General features: G+C 41.2%; 2 protein-coding genes across 3 annotated transcripts in view; one reads left to right on the top strand and one right to left on the bottom strand.

The window, feature by feature from the left end:
• Positions 1–5,644, top strand: part of LOC137442851 (solute carrier organic anion transporter family member 1C1-like) — a 28,153-nt gene extending 22,509 nt beyond the window's left edge. For both annotated transcript variants that reach the window (XM_068141916.1, XM_068141917.1), the window contains exons 13-15: positions 1,475–1,539; positions 2,668–2,785; positions 4,760–5,644. In XM_068141916.1, the coding sequence (XP_067998017.1) occupies positions 1,475–1,539; positions 2,668–2,785; positions 4,760–4,982 (406 nt within the window). In that variant the 3' untranslated portion in view covers positions 4,983–5,644. The remainder of the gene's footprint in view (positions 1–1,474; positions 1,540–2,667; positions 2,786–4,759) is intronic.
• Positions 5,645–8,092: 2,448 nt separating this feature from the next.
• LOC137442850 (solute carrier organic anion transporter family member 1C1-like) overlaps positions 8,093–15,370 on the bottom strand; it is a 38,375-nt gene continuing 31,097 nt past the window's right edge. Inside the window, exons 14-15 of the mRNA XM_068141915.1 lie at positions 14,749–14,866; positions 8,093–13,859 (exon numbers count right to left, since the gene is read on the bottom strand). Of these exons, the coding sequence (XP_067998016.1) occupies positions 13,643–13,859; positions 14,749–14,866 (335 nt within the window). The 3' untranslated portion in view covers positions 8,093–13,642. The remainder of the gene's footprint in view (positions 13,860–14,748; positions 14,867–15,370) is intronic.

Here is a 15,370-nt window from a genome sequence, read left to right as displayed (position 1 = left end):
ATTGCTGGTTCCCTGGGAGAAGAGACCAACCCCTTCCTGGCTACAACCATCTTTCAGGTAGTTGTAGTTCCATCTTAGGAAACAGGCTGGCCACATCATGTGGTTGTAGCCGGGGGGGGTTGGTCTCTTCTCCAAGGCAACCAGTGACAGAAGAGAGGACACAGTCTCAAACTGTGCCAGGGGAGGGTTAGGCTGGATGTTTGGAAGAGATTCTTCACAGAAAGAGTGACTGGTGATTGGAATGGGCTGCCCAGGGAGGTGGTGGAGTCATTGTCCCTGGAAGTGTTTAAAATAAGACTGGATGAGGCACTTAGTGCCATGGTTCAGTTGATTAGATGGTGTTGGGTGATAGGTTGGACTTGATCATCTCGAAGGTCTCTTCCAACCTGGTTGATTCTGTGATTTCCTCCTGTCCTTGTGCCAGAACAGTGCTCCCTTCTGCTTTATGTCAATTATTCCAGTTCATCTGGTATACTGTGTCCAGTTCTGGGCCCCTCAGTTCAAGAAGGACCTCAAGGAATTGCTTGGAAGGGTCCAGTGCAGAGCCACAAAGATTCTGAAGGGATTGGAAGATCTCCCTTATGAGGAGAGGCTTGGGGGCATGGGTCTCTTTAGCTTGGAGGAGACTGGGAGGTGACCTCATTAATGCTTATAAATATGTGAAGGGTGAGTGTCAGGAGGATAAAGCCAGTCTCTGCTCAGTGTTGTCAAATAACAGGACAAAGGACAATTGGTGCAAGCTGGAGCATAGGAGATTCCATAAGAACTTTTTCACTGTGAGGGTGACAGAGTCCTGGAACAGGCTGCTCAGAGAGATTGTGGACATTCTATGGACATGTTCCAAACTCTCCTAGGTGCATTCCTGTGTGACTTATTCTGGGTGATGCTTCTCTGGCAGGAGGGGTTGGACTGAATGATATTTCAAGGTCCCTTCCAACCCCTAAAGTTCTGTGGTTCTGTGATGTGATGAACACAAGCTCTTTACTGGTAAGCATGAGGTACTTTTGTGGAGAGATAACTCACATTCTCTGTCATTCTGTAAAATATTAAAGACAGAGCTGTGCTTTGTGTGCATGTAGGACTGCAGTCCCTCCAGTCACCACTGCACAACAAAACCCTTTCTAAAGCAAGGCTTGGAGCTTAAGCTATAGACAGGGATTGTCTGCTTTTAGTTGGTTCACTTGAACTTTCCCAAAAGTGTTTACAATTTGTTCTCTTTGGGTTCAAGAAGATAGTTTTCTGTAGGTGTTCCCATTTATGTCAATAAGAGTTCACACACTGACATCAGTGGAAGGAAGCTCTACATTTTGAATTTGAACTTTGGTGAAGGTTTTTATTTAGGGTTTGAGTAAGCTATACTAGGTAAGCCTCTGTACTCCTGCAATGGGGCATGTGCAGATGTTCACAGAATTAACTACAGCTATGTTAGTCAATTGCTTCTCAAATCAATGCTCTATTTCTGTTTCCTTTTTAGATCTGTTTCACCAGACCTGAAATCCTTTGCTGTTGGGATCGAGACATTAGGTGGTAGAGTACTAGGTAAAACTTGATTTCTTTGTTGGATTCTAGCAGGTAGACAGAGACAGACCAAAGCTAGCCAGTACAATGCCCTTGCTCTGGATGAGAACAAAAGAAAGTTTCCAAAAATCTTAACTTGTAAACAGATTTGCACATTTCAAAGTGTTTGGAGGAGCTTGCTACATGTTTCCTGGTATGTAATTACATATTATAATGTTTTCTTCAGTTGGTTTTTTTTTCCCTATGCAACAAAGGAATTGGGCAAAAGAAGGAAGTGTCTTTGTACTTTTGGGGGGATGTTTGATTTATGAGCACAAGAATCTGAACTTGATCAGTCTGGATGTACAAAACACCTGTGCTCCCTCTTGCTGTCTGTTTTGACTTAGAGCTACCATGTGCTCTGCTTACTATTTTCTTTCATGTGTTTATCATCAATAAATTCCCATGCAAGTGCTTGGGGATGTAGTTTACCCTGCCTCTAGCGAAGCTTGCCTTATCTTCATTTGTCTAATGATTTTTCAACTCTTCTCCACAGAGACAAGCCCAAGCAGTCATTTGGATCTCTTTCCTAACCTCTGCTGATTACTGCAATGAATCAGTCTTAAGCTTTCATGAAATCATTTTCTTCTCAAAACTAGATATTATCCCCCAAACAGCTTACTGATTACACTAAAGCATTGTGACTGTTTAAAAAGAATTATTTCAGTACTCCATAAGTAATACAGTTACACTTGAGCAAGTGCTTCATTTCATTTTGCACTCAGCTAACTGGTTTTAGTGGCGAACTGTTGTGTAATGCCAGAATATATCCATTAGTATATATATAAATATTAATGTCATGGCAGGAAATTCCACAGTGGAGACTGAAAAAGAAATGTTGGATTATTTCTTTAAACAACAGAAGTTACAATTCTATCAGAATTACTGACTTTTGCCTTGCTGAATATAATAATGCTATAATCTTCCATTCTTTCAACTGCTTTTAGATACTTGCTTGAACATTTTCACAAATATTGGAATCTCAAAGCTGGAGCTGAAGGTTTAGTCCAGTTTTATAGAACCATAATTCAGAAATGAGATGAACACCTCATTTTGATGTTAAATGCTGAGACCTTCATGTCTGAGATCCTGCAATAATTTTCTTTGTAGGAGGACTCCCAGCTCCTATTTATTTTGGTGCCTTGATAGATCAGACCTGCTTGAAATGGGGGACAAAATCCTGTGGGGGATCTGGATCCTGCCGGGTATATGACACAAAAGCATTCAGGTGAGCTGAAATCTTCAGTAAGGCACTGGGAATTTGGCTTCTGAGGTGGCTTTGGGCACTCAGCACAAGGTGTACTTTCCCTGTGTCAAATGATTATGATACTGAAAGTTCCAAACCTTGTCGTTTTTTGGACTAGGCCTTAATTGATCAAATAAGCCAAATACTTCTGATTCAGTCTGACACATGACAACACAGTGCACTGCCCTACATCACCAGAATTATTTCCTTTATTGAAACCTCAGTGTCCTGAGTAACTGTGATGCTCTGGCTTTGTGGAAGACTGAAAAACTGCACTATCAGTATAGCACTGAAGATGCTCTTCCTCACCCCTTTTTTTCTCTGCTTGCTAGTGTGTAAGACAAGCCACAAAATCCATTTGGAGAGGGCACTCAGTGACTGGTGGTTCACGGAGAACTGTGACCAGGAGCACTGAGTGCTGCCAGCCAGGGGCTGGAGGAAGGCTGGATCAACAGGAAAAAAACCTCAGCTGGTGCAGCTTCTCCTCTTGCAGCTTTAAAATATGGTCTGCTGAAGTACTCCTCATATAGGAGGCATTTTTGCTGGGAGTATAAGACCTGATTAGAACCTGGTTGGTATGAAATGTGCTCTTGCAGCCCAGAAGGCAAATCACAGCTTGGGCTGCATCAAAAGTAGTGTCCTCCCTACTCTAGTCATGAGGTCTGTGGTGACAGGTTAGACTTGATGATCTTTGAGGTTTCTTCTAACCTTAGGAATACTGAATACTGAATACTGAAAAGATGCATTACCAGCAGATCCAGAGAGGTGATTCTGCCACTTTACTCTGCTCTGGTGAGACCTCACCTGGAATACTGTGTCCAGGTCTGAAGCCCTCAATGTAGGAAGGACATGGACCTGATGAAAAGAGTCCAGAGGAGGGCCACAAAAATAACCAGGGGGTTGGAACACCTCTGCTACAAGGACAGGCTGAGGGAGCTGGGGTTGCTCAGCCTGGAGAAGAGAAGGCTCCAGGGAGACCTAACAGCAACCTTCCAGTACCTGAAGGGGGCCCTACAAGACAGATGGAGGGAGACTGTTTACAAAAGCCTGCAGTGATAGGTCAGGGAGCAATAGAATCATAGAATCAATAAAGCTGGAAAAGATCTGAGAGATCATCAAGTCCAACTTATAATCCAAGACCTCATGACTACTAAACCATGGCTTCAAGTGCCACATCCAATATCCTCTTGAAGACCTCCAGGGATGGTGACTCCACCACCTCCCTGGGCAGCCCATTCCAGTGGCCAATTACTCTTTCTGTGAAGAACTTTCTCCTCACCTCAAGCCTAAACTTCCCCTGGTGCAGCTTGAGACTCTCTCCTCTTGTTCTGGTGCTGGTTCCCTGGGAGAAGAGACCAACCCCCACCTGGCTACAACCACCCTTCAGCTAGTTGTAGACAGCCGTAAGATCTCCCCTGAGCCTCCTCTTCTCCAGGCTAAACAACCCCAGCTACCTTAGCCTCTCTTCATAGGGCTTGTGCTTGAGATCTCTTACTAGCCTCGTTGCCCTTCTCTGGACATGTTCAATAGTTTCAAACTAGAGAAGAGCAGATTTAGATTGGATGTTAGGAACAAGTTCTGCACCAGGAGGGTAGCGGAACACTGGAACAGGTTGCACAGTGTGGTAGTGGGGGTCCCATCCCTGGAGATATTCAAGGTGAGGCTCCTCAGGGCTCTGGGTGACTTGATCTGTTTGAGAATGCCCCTGTTTCCTGCAGAGCCAGTTGGACTAGATGAGCTTTGGAGGTCCCTTCCAACCTAGACCTTTCTATGATTCTGTGAAATATCATGAGGTTGTTTGCTTGCTGTCTGCTATTTCTCAAAACGCAGAACAGTATCGGGATGGTATTGCCAAAGGAGGAGACGGTTTTGCCAAAGTGCATTTGATATCTTGCTTACTTCCACTCAGAACAAACAAGCTTTATGAAATAACAATATCTTTTAATTTCCCCCCAGATACGTTTATCTTGGCCTTGTTGCAGGACTGCGGGCAGGATGCAGTCTCTTATACATAGTGCTCTGTGTGTTAATAACGAAGCACTTCAAACCAAATGGCAAAGAGATGACAGATATTAAAACCAAGCAGAGATCAACCAGGAGGGAACCACTTACTGCCAACAAAAAAGACGTGCTTCCCGGTTCAAGAACCTCAGTGAACAGTGAGGAAACTTTTATGTAAAGAAGAAACAAGGTCTTTTCAACTTTACCTATGCTTCAGTTTTTCTAAGCACAACAGGAGTCTAATTACTGACTTTAACAGCTAGTTTACAGTTTGGGGGCTCAAAAAATATCTTTGAAGCATTGACTCTTAATTTGCTTTACCCTGGCCTAGTCCTCTCTAAATTTGAAACAACAGGGGAAAAGATATTAAAAAATTAGGGTCTTTCCCATCCTTTTACTTTCAGTCCTTTCCTAGACCAGTAGTGGGTCTAGCCAAAATTTCCCAAGTGACATAAAATTTGATTACAATTGAAAAATTAAAAAGAAGAAGTCCACAACAAGTTTCTTTTCCATTTTCCACAAACTTTATTTCAAGTTCTCTTGCTCTGTGTTTAGTCCTACAGAGCTAATTGGCCCAGTCGATCTGACAGCCGTGGCTGCCTGGTTCGCGGCCAGAGCTCCTGTGTTTCAGATTGGGTCGCCTGGGCCGTGCTCAAGTGTACCAGGGTCATCAGTGAATGCCCTCTAGAACAAAGCTGGGGTTTGGCTTGAACACAGTACACAATCAAAATGGAAGGATAAAAAAAAAAAAAAAGCAATGTATTAATTCTGCAGCACGTTTCAGTGTTGGGTTTGAGTAAAACTACTCTGAACTGATGCAATAAAGTGATAGATGTTGAAGTCTCTCTGATTTTTTTGTTGCGTGTGTGTGTGTGGCCATTTTTATCCTGATGATCACTGCTTTTATACTACAAGCATAGAGATTTCCTTCCTTGTTTAAGGAACCTCTGCTAAGCCTTGAAATACAGTACTGGAAACCTGCTGCATTCTAAGGTGGTAAGTGGAACTGTTGGCGTAGTTGCAAGTTTGTCTTCAAGATAGCTTTCTTGGCTAAGTCAGGCAAACTTGCACGAAGATGACAAATGAGGTGGTTTAGAGATGATTACAGACAACTCGGTGGGGCATAAATCATGGCAATTCTGCTGAAAGCAGTGAAGAAATAGCCAAACAAGTGAATTTTTATCAGACTGTGGGAGGTGTAAGGGCAGGAGCCTTGTGTTTACCCAACTTTTGTCTGAGGCTATGAAAAAGCCCTTTAATGACATTATCAAAGCCCTTCTGTCAGAGTAACTATTGGAGACAGAGCCTTATCTGTGAAGACAGTGCAGTTATTTGGTACTTCTTTACTTTTAGATATATAATCAAGCAGACATCATGACCTATGACTACATGTTTTTATGATATTTCCTAGCAGTCCTACACATTAGGATCCTGTACCCTACAAAGATCAAACACTCCTTTGGGGTTCGTGTCCTCATTATCAACAAGTCCTATCTGTCCTGGCACAAAACCAACTTGAAGAGTATTAGCTGCTGCAGAATAAACAGAAAACACTTCAGACTGTCAAATTTCATTTAAAGCATTTCAAGTATTAAATATTAATATTAATATTAAAGTATTTCAAGTCTGCCAGTTTTTCACTGTGGAATATTTTGTCATTTTGCCTACCTTTACTTTGGAATATAGACAAAGGTATTTCTAGTTGAAACTGTAAACATAGATATGAATCATGTTATTTTCTTAATTGCTAATTATATACCTTACTTCCTAATTAATTCATGTTTTTATGGTGAGCATAACTTCATCACGATTTGAGGCAGCCAAGAGGAAAGCCCAAAAATATCCTACTCCAAGTGCACCTGAATTTTAAGGCTGAGCAAGTTCCTTCATTAGACCCCTCTACACTAATATTCAAGTGGTCTCTAAAGGCAGATCTTTAGAGAAGGTAAATGATTTGGTTGTGTATGGCTGCAGATGTGGAGCGTGGAGAGTGATCATGGGAAACACACAAGAATGCTGTGTGTTTGTCCATCTCTTTGGCCAGCTCTGCATTATGGACAGAGTGAACATGTGAGCTCAAACCCTGCCAAAAGCACCAGTAGTGACCTGCCAGAGAGGACAGTGCCCAGGTTAGGTCTGAAAACCCAGTGTTGCAGTCTCAAGTTACGAAACTCAGGACACAATTTCTCTCTTGTGCAGTCAGAGCCTTTAAGCATCCAGCAAAACCTGGGCTTCAGCATCCATGGTACAACCACATGCAACACAGTGGAATACTCTGCCTTTGGATGGCTTCAGCCATAGCTATTGAGCTTTTTTGGTTTTGCCTATGCATATGCAGCCCTGTGGAAGAGAGCTGGCACTCGTCCCCTGCAACTGCTGGTGGCCCTGCTCACTTTGTCGCTCAAAACGTGTCTCCCTGATAATAAAAGGGGTTTGCCAGTCTGACTCATACAAGGACACTGGAGTTGTGAGGTGGCCCTACATGAGGTGCTGATTTATAATGAATAGTTGGAGAGCACAGCTCTGCCTGAATGTGCTGATCTTCTTCCCTCCATTCCATGGACTGTTCCTGCCAGCACAGCAGTTTCCCTGCTACAGCTGTGAGTCGTGGAGTTGGTTGTATCTGCAAGGCCTTTTAGAGCATAGCTACCTGAAGGAAGGTTGTAGCCAGGTGTGGGTTGGTTTCCTCTCCCAGTCAACCAGCACCAGAACAAGAAGACACAGTCTCAAGCTGCACCAGAGGATGTTTAGGCTGGGTGTTAGGAAGAAATTCTTCACAGAAAGAGTGATTTGCCATTGGGATGGGCTGCCCAGGAAGGTGGTGGAGTTGCCATCACTGGAAGTGTTTAAGAAGAGACTGAATGAGGCACATGGTGCCATAGTTTAGTTGATTAGATGGTGTTGGGTGATAGGTTGGACTTGATGATCTCAAATGTCTTCTCCAACCTGGTTAGTTCTATTCTATTCAGAGTGAGCTGGCCCCATCTCTGCTGGAATTTTCTTCCTCAGAGAGCCAGGCATCCTTGGTCTCTTAGGTTAGAGCAAGAGCCAACGTATGTCAGCAATATGTCAAGAGTTTGTGCTCAAGTTCTGCCTTAACCTGACAAGACCAAGGAAACCTGAAATACTACTCCAGTACTAGTAATAGATCCTAGTAATAATAATCATGATGTGACCTAACCTGAAATAATTAAACAGTGATGCCAGGCTTTATGTTTTTATTGCTTCAAATTTTTTTTAAAGCTGCAGGTGCAGAGGTGAGAAAAGAAATCTCCTGAACACAACAGATAGATAGATTTCTAAGTAGAATTTTATTCTTCCTAGCCAGCAGAAGGTATGAATCATACAAGATTATCATGACCAATTATAATATTCTATCAGCTGGATAATGGCTCATTGGTTTGGAAAGAGGAACGCGTCAGCACACGAATAAAATTATAAGTGAAAGGAAGAATTGATTAAATATGCCTTTAGGAGACAGTGAAGACGTTTCTGATGAATGCTTAAAAGTGTTGTTCTGCATATTCAAAAGATGATCACAGGTTTAGAGGGACAGTTCCATTTTTGGGTGCCCTATTTTGGGTACTTTGGGTACCAATTTTGAGTTTAAAAGCATTAAGACTCATCACTCTCCAAAAATCTAGTACTGGGCTCACTGCATAATGCCTTTAAAACAAAATAACTGAAAAATCAGGGTATATCAAATACCTTTGAAGTCATTATTTTTAGGAAGTGTCATTTCAGAGCCAGCACACAGACAGGTTCAACCCCTCTGCAGATAGATAATGGGTGTTTACCAATCCCTGATTGGCATTTGCCTGTAAATACATCACCTTATTTCGCTCAGGAAAATGGCTGTGTCATAAAATAACAAACCAGTGATATGTGAGAAAAGATTTACAGTACAAAGGTATGATCACAGGTGAATGAACTTAACCTACTGAATCCAGTTGCCACTTGTTACAGTGCTGAGGGAAACACCTTTGCATGTGCTTTACAAACCCACTACAATTTGGTAAACATAGTAAAGTGTTTGATAATACCATAAAGTGTTTGGGCTGAAAGCCAAAACCCTGTGCCACAATCTAGAAGGTAAAGACATGTTCATAGCTACTGCCAGTTAAAGCTAACTGAAGTGAAGCCAAACTGTCAGTGGCAGAGCTGTTGTCTTAAGGCAAAAATTACTCTTGGGTCAAGAAATGAAAGGATGGGGACCACAGATAAAATCATGTTTCCCAAACACTTAGAAGCTACAATGACTTCCCCAGACATGGAAAGCTCATTCAGAATGAGGGAGCCACTCAAAAAGTATTAATAAAGAACATCCCAATCTTGTTTTGGGGACTGTGTCTTTTTAGAATCGAAAATATCTCCCGAAGCACTTTCTGTCTTGTATGATTGCTGTGATCCAAGTCGTTGAAATGGAAGTTTTCAAAGCACTTAATGCTGTTCTGTTTCAGGGGAATTAAGCTTTTGGGATGCTGTTCTAAAGTAATCTGAAAGATACAATTTTGACTTGGTTTGACTTGAAGTTTATCTTATAAATGCTTTGGAAAATGCTGTTTTGTCTGTGATGCCCAAGCTTGCAGTTCCTGTTCAAAGAAATAAAATTCTTGGTCAAAGAAACAAGAGTGAGGAAGTGAATGGAGACATCCCAGACACCAGGGCAGTCTGCTCAACTTCATCATGTCAAAAAAATGGCTACCTTGAATTCATGTGTGAGGGTAACAAACCCACTAGTCAAGTTTTAGAAGATAAAGACCACTCTTTCTCGGGTTAGACCATGCAAAATGATTATGTGTATATGATAGCCATTTCCAGTTCATTTTTTCCTGCATCCTCCTCTGACTAGCATTCATAATGTCTGAAGATACTAATGGAAAGTATAGGGGAACCAGCATTGTTTCCATTTCTTTCTATTAGATCCCAGAAGATGCCATCTGAGTGGAAAACCTGAAGAGCCAGAAAGGAATAAAAATATCTACTGCTAGGCATTGAGCTCTTACTGTAGAAGACAAGTTGCAGCAACTTAGACAGGAGTGACTGGAAGTTGAAGAGTAACTCCTTAACAAGATTTTCTTCTTTTTCACCTTGAAACAGCACAGTGTGAGGATTCACTGCTGTGACAACACAAAAAAATCCTAGCTCCTGCATGCAGTCCCTAACCAGAGATTACCTTTTTGGCTTATCTGGAATGGATTATTTGTACATTTTCTATGTTAATGCCAGAAATCAGATCAGATGACTTAGTCTAGTTGCTATAAAGAATCCTGTTCCCTCTATTCTATGTCTTCTTCCCCCCCTCCCTGGGCTTTCATTCAGCTTTAGAAACAACACTTTAAAGCAAAGTCTTGCAAAGACTTCCATATGTACTCTGCATTGTATTATGCTAACTCTTTTGACCTGATCTGGATTAGGAGATAAAATAATTTAGGTAGTAGATTGATTTGACACATTTTTCTTCTGATTTCAAATGTTTGCTCATCTATCCATCCATCCATCCATCCATCCATCCATCAGTACTTGCTGCTAAGGCAGTTTTGTTCCGCAGTTCTACATTTCTTGAAACTTTCACTTCTTGTGAAGCTTTTTAGGACCAAGAGTCTGCTTGCTGTGGCTTTCCAGTTAATGCTAATGTTGGCATTTACTGCAAGTTAAAATTGACTGCAAGCTAGTAAAGTACATCCCTTGTAGAGCAGTGTCATCAATATAGAGATAATGAAAACTCATCCAGTGGCAGGTGGTCTAGACCTGCTAGTGTTTGGATAACCTTAAGAACTAGCTGTTGAATTCTTACATCCCAGGAGGATTTGTCAAACAGAGCTGGAATAAGGGCAGTTATGAGACCTGGATGGCAAAAGAATTTCTTACCCTCCCCTTCCATAACTTCTTTTCAACCAACTCACTGCATTCCTACAGCCAATGAAAGCAACAAACAACTTTAGTTCCCATATATTATAATGAGGATTAAAAAAAGACTAGTGGGCTGAAATTAATGATGATTCAGGAATGAGTCAGCTATTGAGCTCTCCTTCAAAATCTGTTTTGAAGAAGGGAAAAAAAGGAAAAAAAAAAAGAGAGAGAGACTAGTATGAATAATTGGAAACTAAGGAGCTTTTGCAAGTAAATACTTGCAGGTGCTTAGTGTGTGTGGAAGAATTCCAGAAGGCATGCATGAGAAGGTGCACTAAGAAAACTAACTGGTGCTGTTATTGACACCCTCCTCCTGCTCCCCCACATTGCTGCAACAACTTCCAGTTTTGTCAATTGTAAACTATTCCTCTTTGGGTTGCAAGACATTGCTCCTAATGTTCAAAACTCCAGTATATAAAGTGAAGCACCTGAATACGAGCAGCTTGCATTTCCAAGGAACTAAACCAAGGGATCTAGGGATATATCTACAGCAGGGGATAAAAGAATAGATGTAGGCATTTAATTTTTCTTCATGTGTAACAATTGTGGCTGCAGAGATTACTGCTGGGTATTACTGGAGCACATTCACACACATCTTCCCACCAAGTAATTGGTCTTTCCTCAAAAACAAAAATGAGGGGAAAAAAAATAAAGTATTTAAACTTTCCTCACAGCATTTTAAAGATGCTCAGAGTGATTTAATTTTCTTCAATCTCCCCTGAACCTGCTTAGCAGCAAGCATCATTTCTTGCTAATATCCTACTCAGCCGATATATATCTTACACTATTTCAAAGGCATACATTTTGCAGCAGGGGTTGCCATGTTGTGCATGTGTGTGCATGGCTGTGTGTGCACATGTGTGCACAGTGCTTTCCATCAGCAAGGGCTCCTGGGACACAACAGTAGTACAATAATTAATGACAGAATTTTTCTGTGAGAAGGCAAATTTTTGTCTTGCATGTTCTGCTTCCCTGGCAGATCCGTGACCTACAGCTGGAGGGAAGATCATATTTTTCTCAACCAAGGCCACAAATCCCTTGCAGGTGCTGAGATGCTCTGGCAAACAAAGGTAGCAGGACTTGTACCATGACTCTGGCTGGAAACATTTATTTCACAAGAAAGTGACAAAATCCCTCAGTAAGCAGGTTACAACCCTTCTGTGTCAGCCTTCCTTTCTATATCCAGGGTCCAGTGTATTGACACCTTCTTGACCTCATGAGCCTGAAGTAATAGCTTAAATCTACCGCAGGCTGTAACACTTTTCCTGGCTTTGTGGATTCTTAACCTGTCAGCTGGAATTAGCTCTTGTTTTCAGATGAAACAGGTATATTTTGTCACATTAAATATGTTTTCAAAGGTTACAGATTTTGGATTTTAAAAAAATAGTCCAAACCCCTTTAAAGTTGCCACAGGAAAATCTATGTACACAGAGGGGTGTAAATAAAATGTCACCTGGACAACCCAGCCAAAAGACAAGCAGAACTAGACACTTGCTATTACTTTCCCTGACAAAACTCACTCTGGATTTCAGTAGCTAGATATGGGGATTAATTCCTTCGGGTCCCACAAGTCATTTCCATGACTGTATGTGGATGTGTCAAGGCATTTGAAAATGCAGTTGTAAGTAAGACAGGACCAAGCAAAGAGTCATAACTGGTTTTGCTAGATGCAGAATCTCTGCCTCCAGTAAATATCACTTCATTTTGGAAAAAAAAAGTCCTGTTCTTTTCCCTTCAGCTGCTGGAATCACTGCTGACTGTCGTTACATGCAACACATCATCAGAACAACTCAGTGTTTTGCTCTAACATGTCTATTAACCATGTCCCACTGAGCCTTGAGTATCTACATCAACTGGAGAACTCCATTGCTGTTGTGAAGTGGTATGCAAGCACACATCCCTTTATTTAAAGTAGCAACAATTGTCAAGCTCTGAGTGAGGCAAATATGACAAATACAAACCAACAGATATACAAAGGCAGCTTTGAGCTAAAGGCCTGAGCTGAGAACGTATTAAGGTGCATGAAAACGTTGATGAATGTTTTGCCTGCCCGATGAACTTCTCCCAGAACAGACAAGACTGAACACTACAGGCGCAGAGGATTTGCGGTACTCATGGGGCAAATGCTATTGTTTGAGTGCCCTCTGCTGGACAGTGCCTGGCATAGCAACAAAGCGAGAAACCATCCAAAATTCAGGGCGTTTGTACAGTCATAGAATTGTCAGGGCTGGAAGGGACTTCAAGATTTCTTACGTTTCATAGTCACTTTACTAAAAAAAAAAAAATGGAGAAAAAAATATGTTTTTAATAAAACAACACAACTCTGATATTTAAAACCCAGTTATTTCCTTTGTGGCAACACAAAGTTTTATAGTTTTAAGCAGGCAAAAAGTTTTTTCAGATAAAATGCTGCTTGGAAAAAACTCTGCTGCTATCAATCTTGTGATGGGAAATTGTTGTGATGATTCATTTAGGTAAGATGGGGATGTTTTGCTTAAAGGCTTTGGGTTTACTGTGAATTCTGACTGAATTTGGCATAATCAGGAAGCTACTGTTAGCCTTGAGTTTGCCATTCCCATGGCAGAACACCATCACATTTTGCAGGCCCTTGGCAAGTGGCTGTCCTGTCAGCAGTCATCTTTTGACCTCTTTAGAAACTGCAGACTGTCTGTGTCAGAAAGGAAAGTTTTCCTTTATCTACTGATTTCTTGGTTCAGTTCATCCAACTTGTTCTCTTTGCTGCTGATAGCCAGGTACATGCAAGGCACTTTCGTACTTGTATATTAGTTCTCCTTGTTGCAGATCACAGGCTTGCTTTTGGTTTTACTTTCTGAGCAGTGTTATTATTTAGTTATTCAGAACATTGTGAAAGTTGTCTCTAAAAGAAGCTGTCCTGGTTCTTGCGCTACTGGTCTGAATGGCTTTCTAAATACTTGATTCATTCTCTGCATCAGAGGAACCTGGTAAATGCTCTTTGATTTTGCAGTTTTCTTCTTTATTCAGAGAAGCATCTTCTCTTCCTCCATTCTCCACAGCCCTGGAATTCTTGTTTTGAAAGTTTTTCTTTACCAATATATAAAACACAACTGCAATCAAGTAGGAAGGAGCTCTTAACACTGCTGGTAAACCAAGGTAGATATACCTGTGTGATAGAGCATAGAAGATAGTTCCAGGCACCAAAGTTTTCAAAGACAGTGAAGAAAAGCTCCTTAATGGAGTTTTAAGGATTCCTCATATACCAAAAAAAAATTGCAAGGGAAAACATTATGACTCATGCTTTATGAATGGTACCACAAACTGAACATTTTTTTGCTTGCAAAAAAGTCTGTTCAATATAAATTATCCAAATGGTGGCAAAATTAAGTTTCCATCATCTTCCCTTTGCTTCTCAAGATTTTTGGATCACCTTAAGATTTTTGGATGGCTTTAAGGCCTTTGAATTTTTAGGGGCAGAAATAAACTGGGATCACCTGAGCAGGTAAAAATAACAAACACATCAGAAGTGGCCAAGGTTTGGGTTAAACAGAAAAATCTCTGGAATATTCCTCTTGGAGACTGATAGTGTTTGTGTTTAACCAATACCTTCAGCTGGTCAAGTAGATTTTCTTTCCTTGATTTTCCTCTCAAACTTGCCCAGTGCACAAAGTTAGCATTCTTGTCAGTATGAACAAGCTATCTTGTAAATAAGGTAAATTTGGATAGCCTTTCTCTTGATGATGAAACATACAATCCTAGGCCTTTTAAATTACTCAAAGAGTATTAGAAATGCATAATTCATTCCAGAAATAGCTGTCATTAATAGTAAATGATTTTTTTTTCCTGCACTCCATAAACACTGACTTAAAACCTAAGATTTTAGCTTAAGATTTCTCAATTTCAGAAATTCTGGACTGACCTAAATCTGAGTCCAGAGCTAGTATCACACCATAATTTTTGATCAATGGCCTCACACACTACAGTATAACAGAACAAAGTCTGCCTGTTGGCAGAGAGGAAATGCGTGAGGCTATTTGTTCCTTAATGTGCCTTACCTGAATGCATCGGAGTTGTACAGCCTGCAAGCCCCTTGCTTCCCACAGCTTGTACTTCCCCATTTCAAACATGTCTTGTCAATCAGTGCACCAAAGTAGACTGGTGCTGGAATCCCAGCTGCAAGAAAACAAGCAAAGACACCACAAGAGATAGCAGGAAAATGCACCTTTTTTATATATCAGCTTTGTATTTTCTGAGTGGCATGTTACATGCTGCAACAGTGGCAATAGATTGGACTGTGAGGAGTTTTTCCTTTCCTTTATCAAAGTAATTGTAAGATGGAACACCCTCTCTGTACTGTGGAGATCATCAGTCCCCAGGAAGTGTGATCTGATAGGTTTGACCATGCTTGCAGTTGTGCAAATTTGGTTTGACAACCATGGCTCTGAGAATGACCACCGGCTTCCAGTGCATGCTAAGCTACTGCAAAGGGAAAGATCTGCATTTGAAGCATTGAACTGGTGCATAACTCCTTCTTCTGTGCATAGTCTAAATTATCCACACCAGCTTCATGTCTATCTGGTGTAGCACCTGGCAGCCCCTTCTGCCTGAAGGTACAACACAAGTTATAAATGAATATGGTTTTTAAAAGTACCTATGAAATTCTTAGTGTGACTTGGG

This window comes from Melanerpes formicivorus, unplaced genomic scaffold (genome assembly GCF_026170545.1).
Source record: "Melanerpes formicivorus ecotype bairdi unplaced genomic scaffold, bMelFor1.0.p_v2 SCAF_8, whole genome shotgun sequence".
Lineage (NCBI taxonomy): Eukaryota > Metazoa > Chordata > Aves > Piciformes > Picidae > Melanerpes > Melanerpes formicivorus.
Note: the sequence above shows the minus strand (reverse complement) of the source record. Positions and strands in the feature narration are given on the sequence as shown.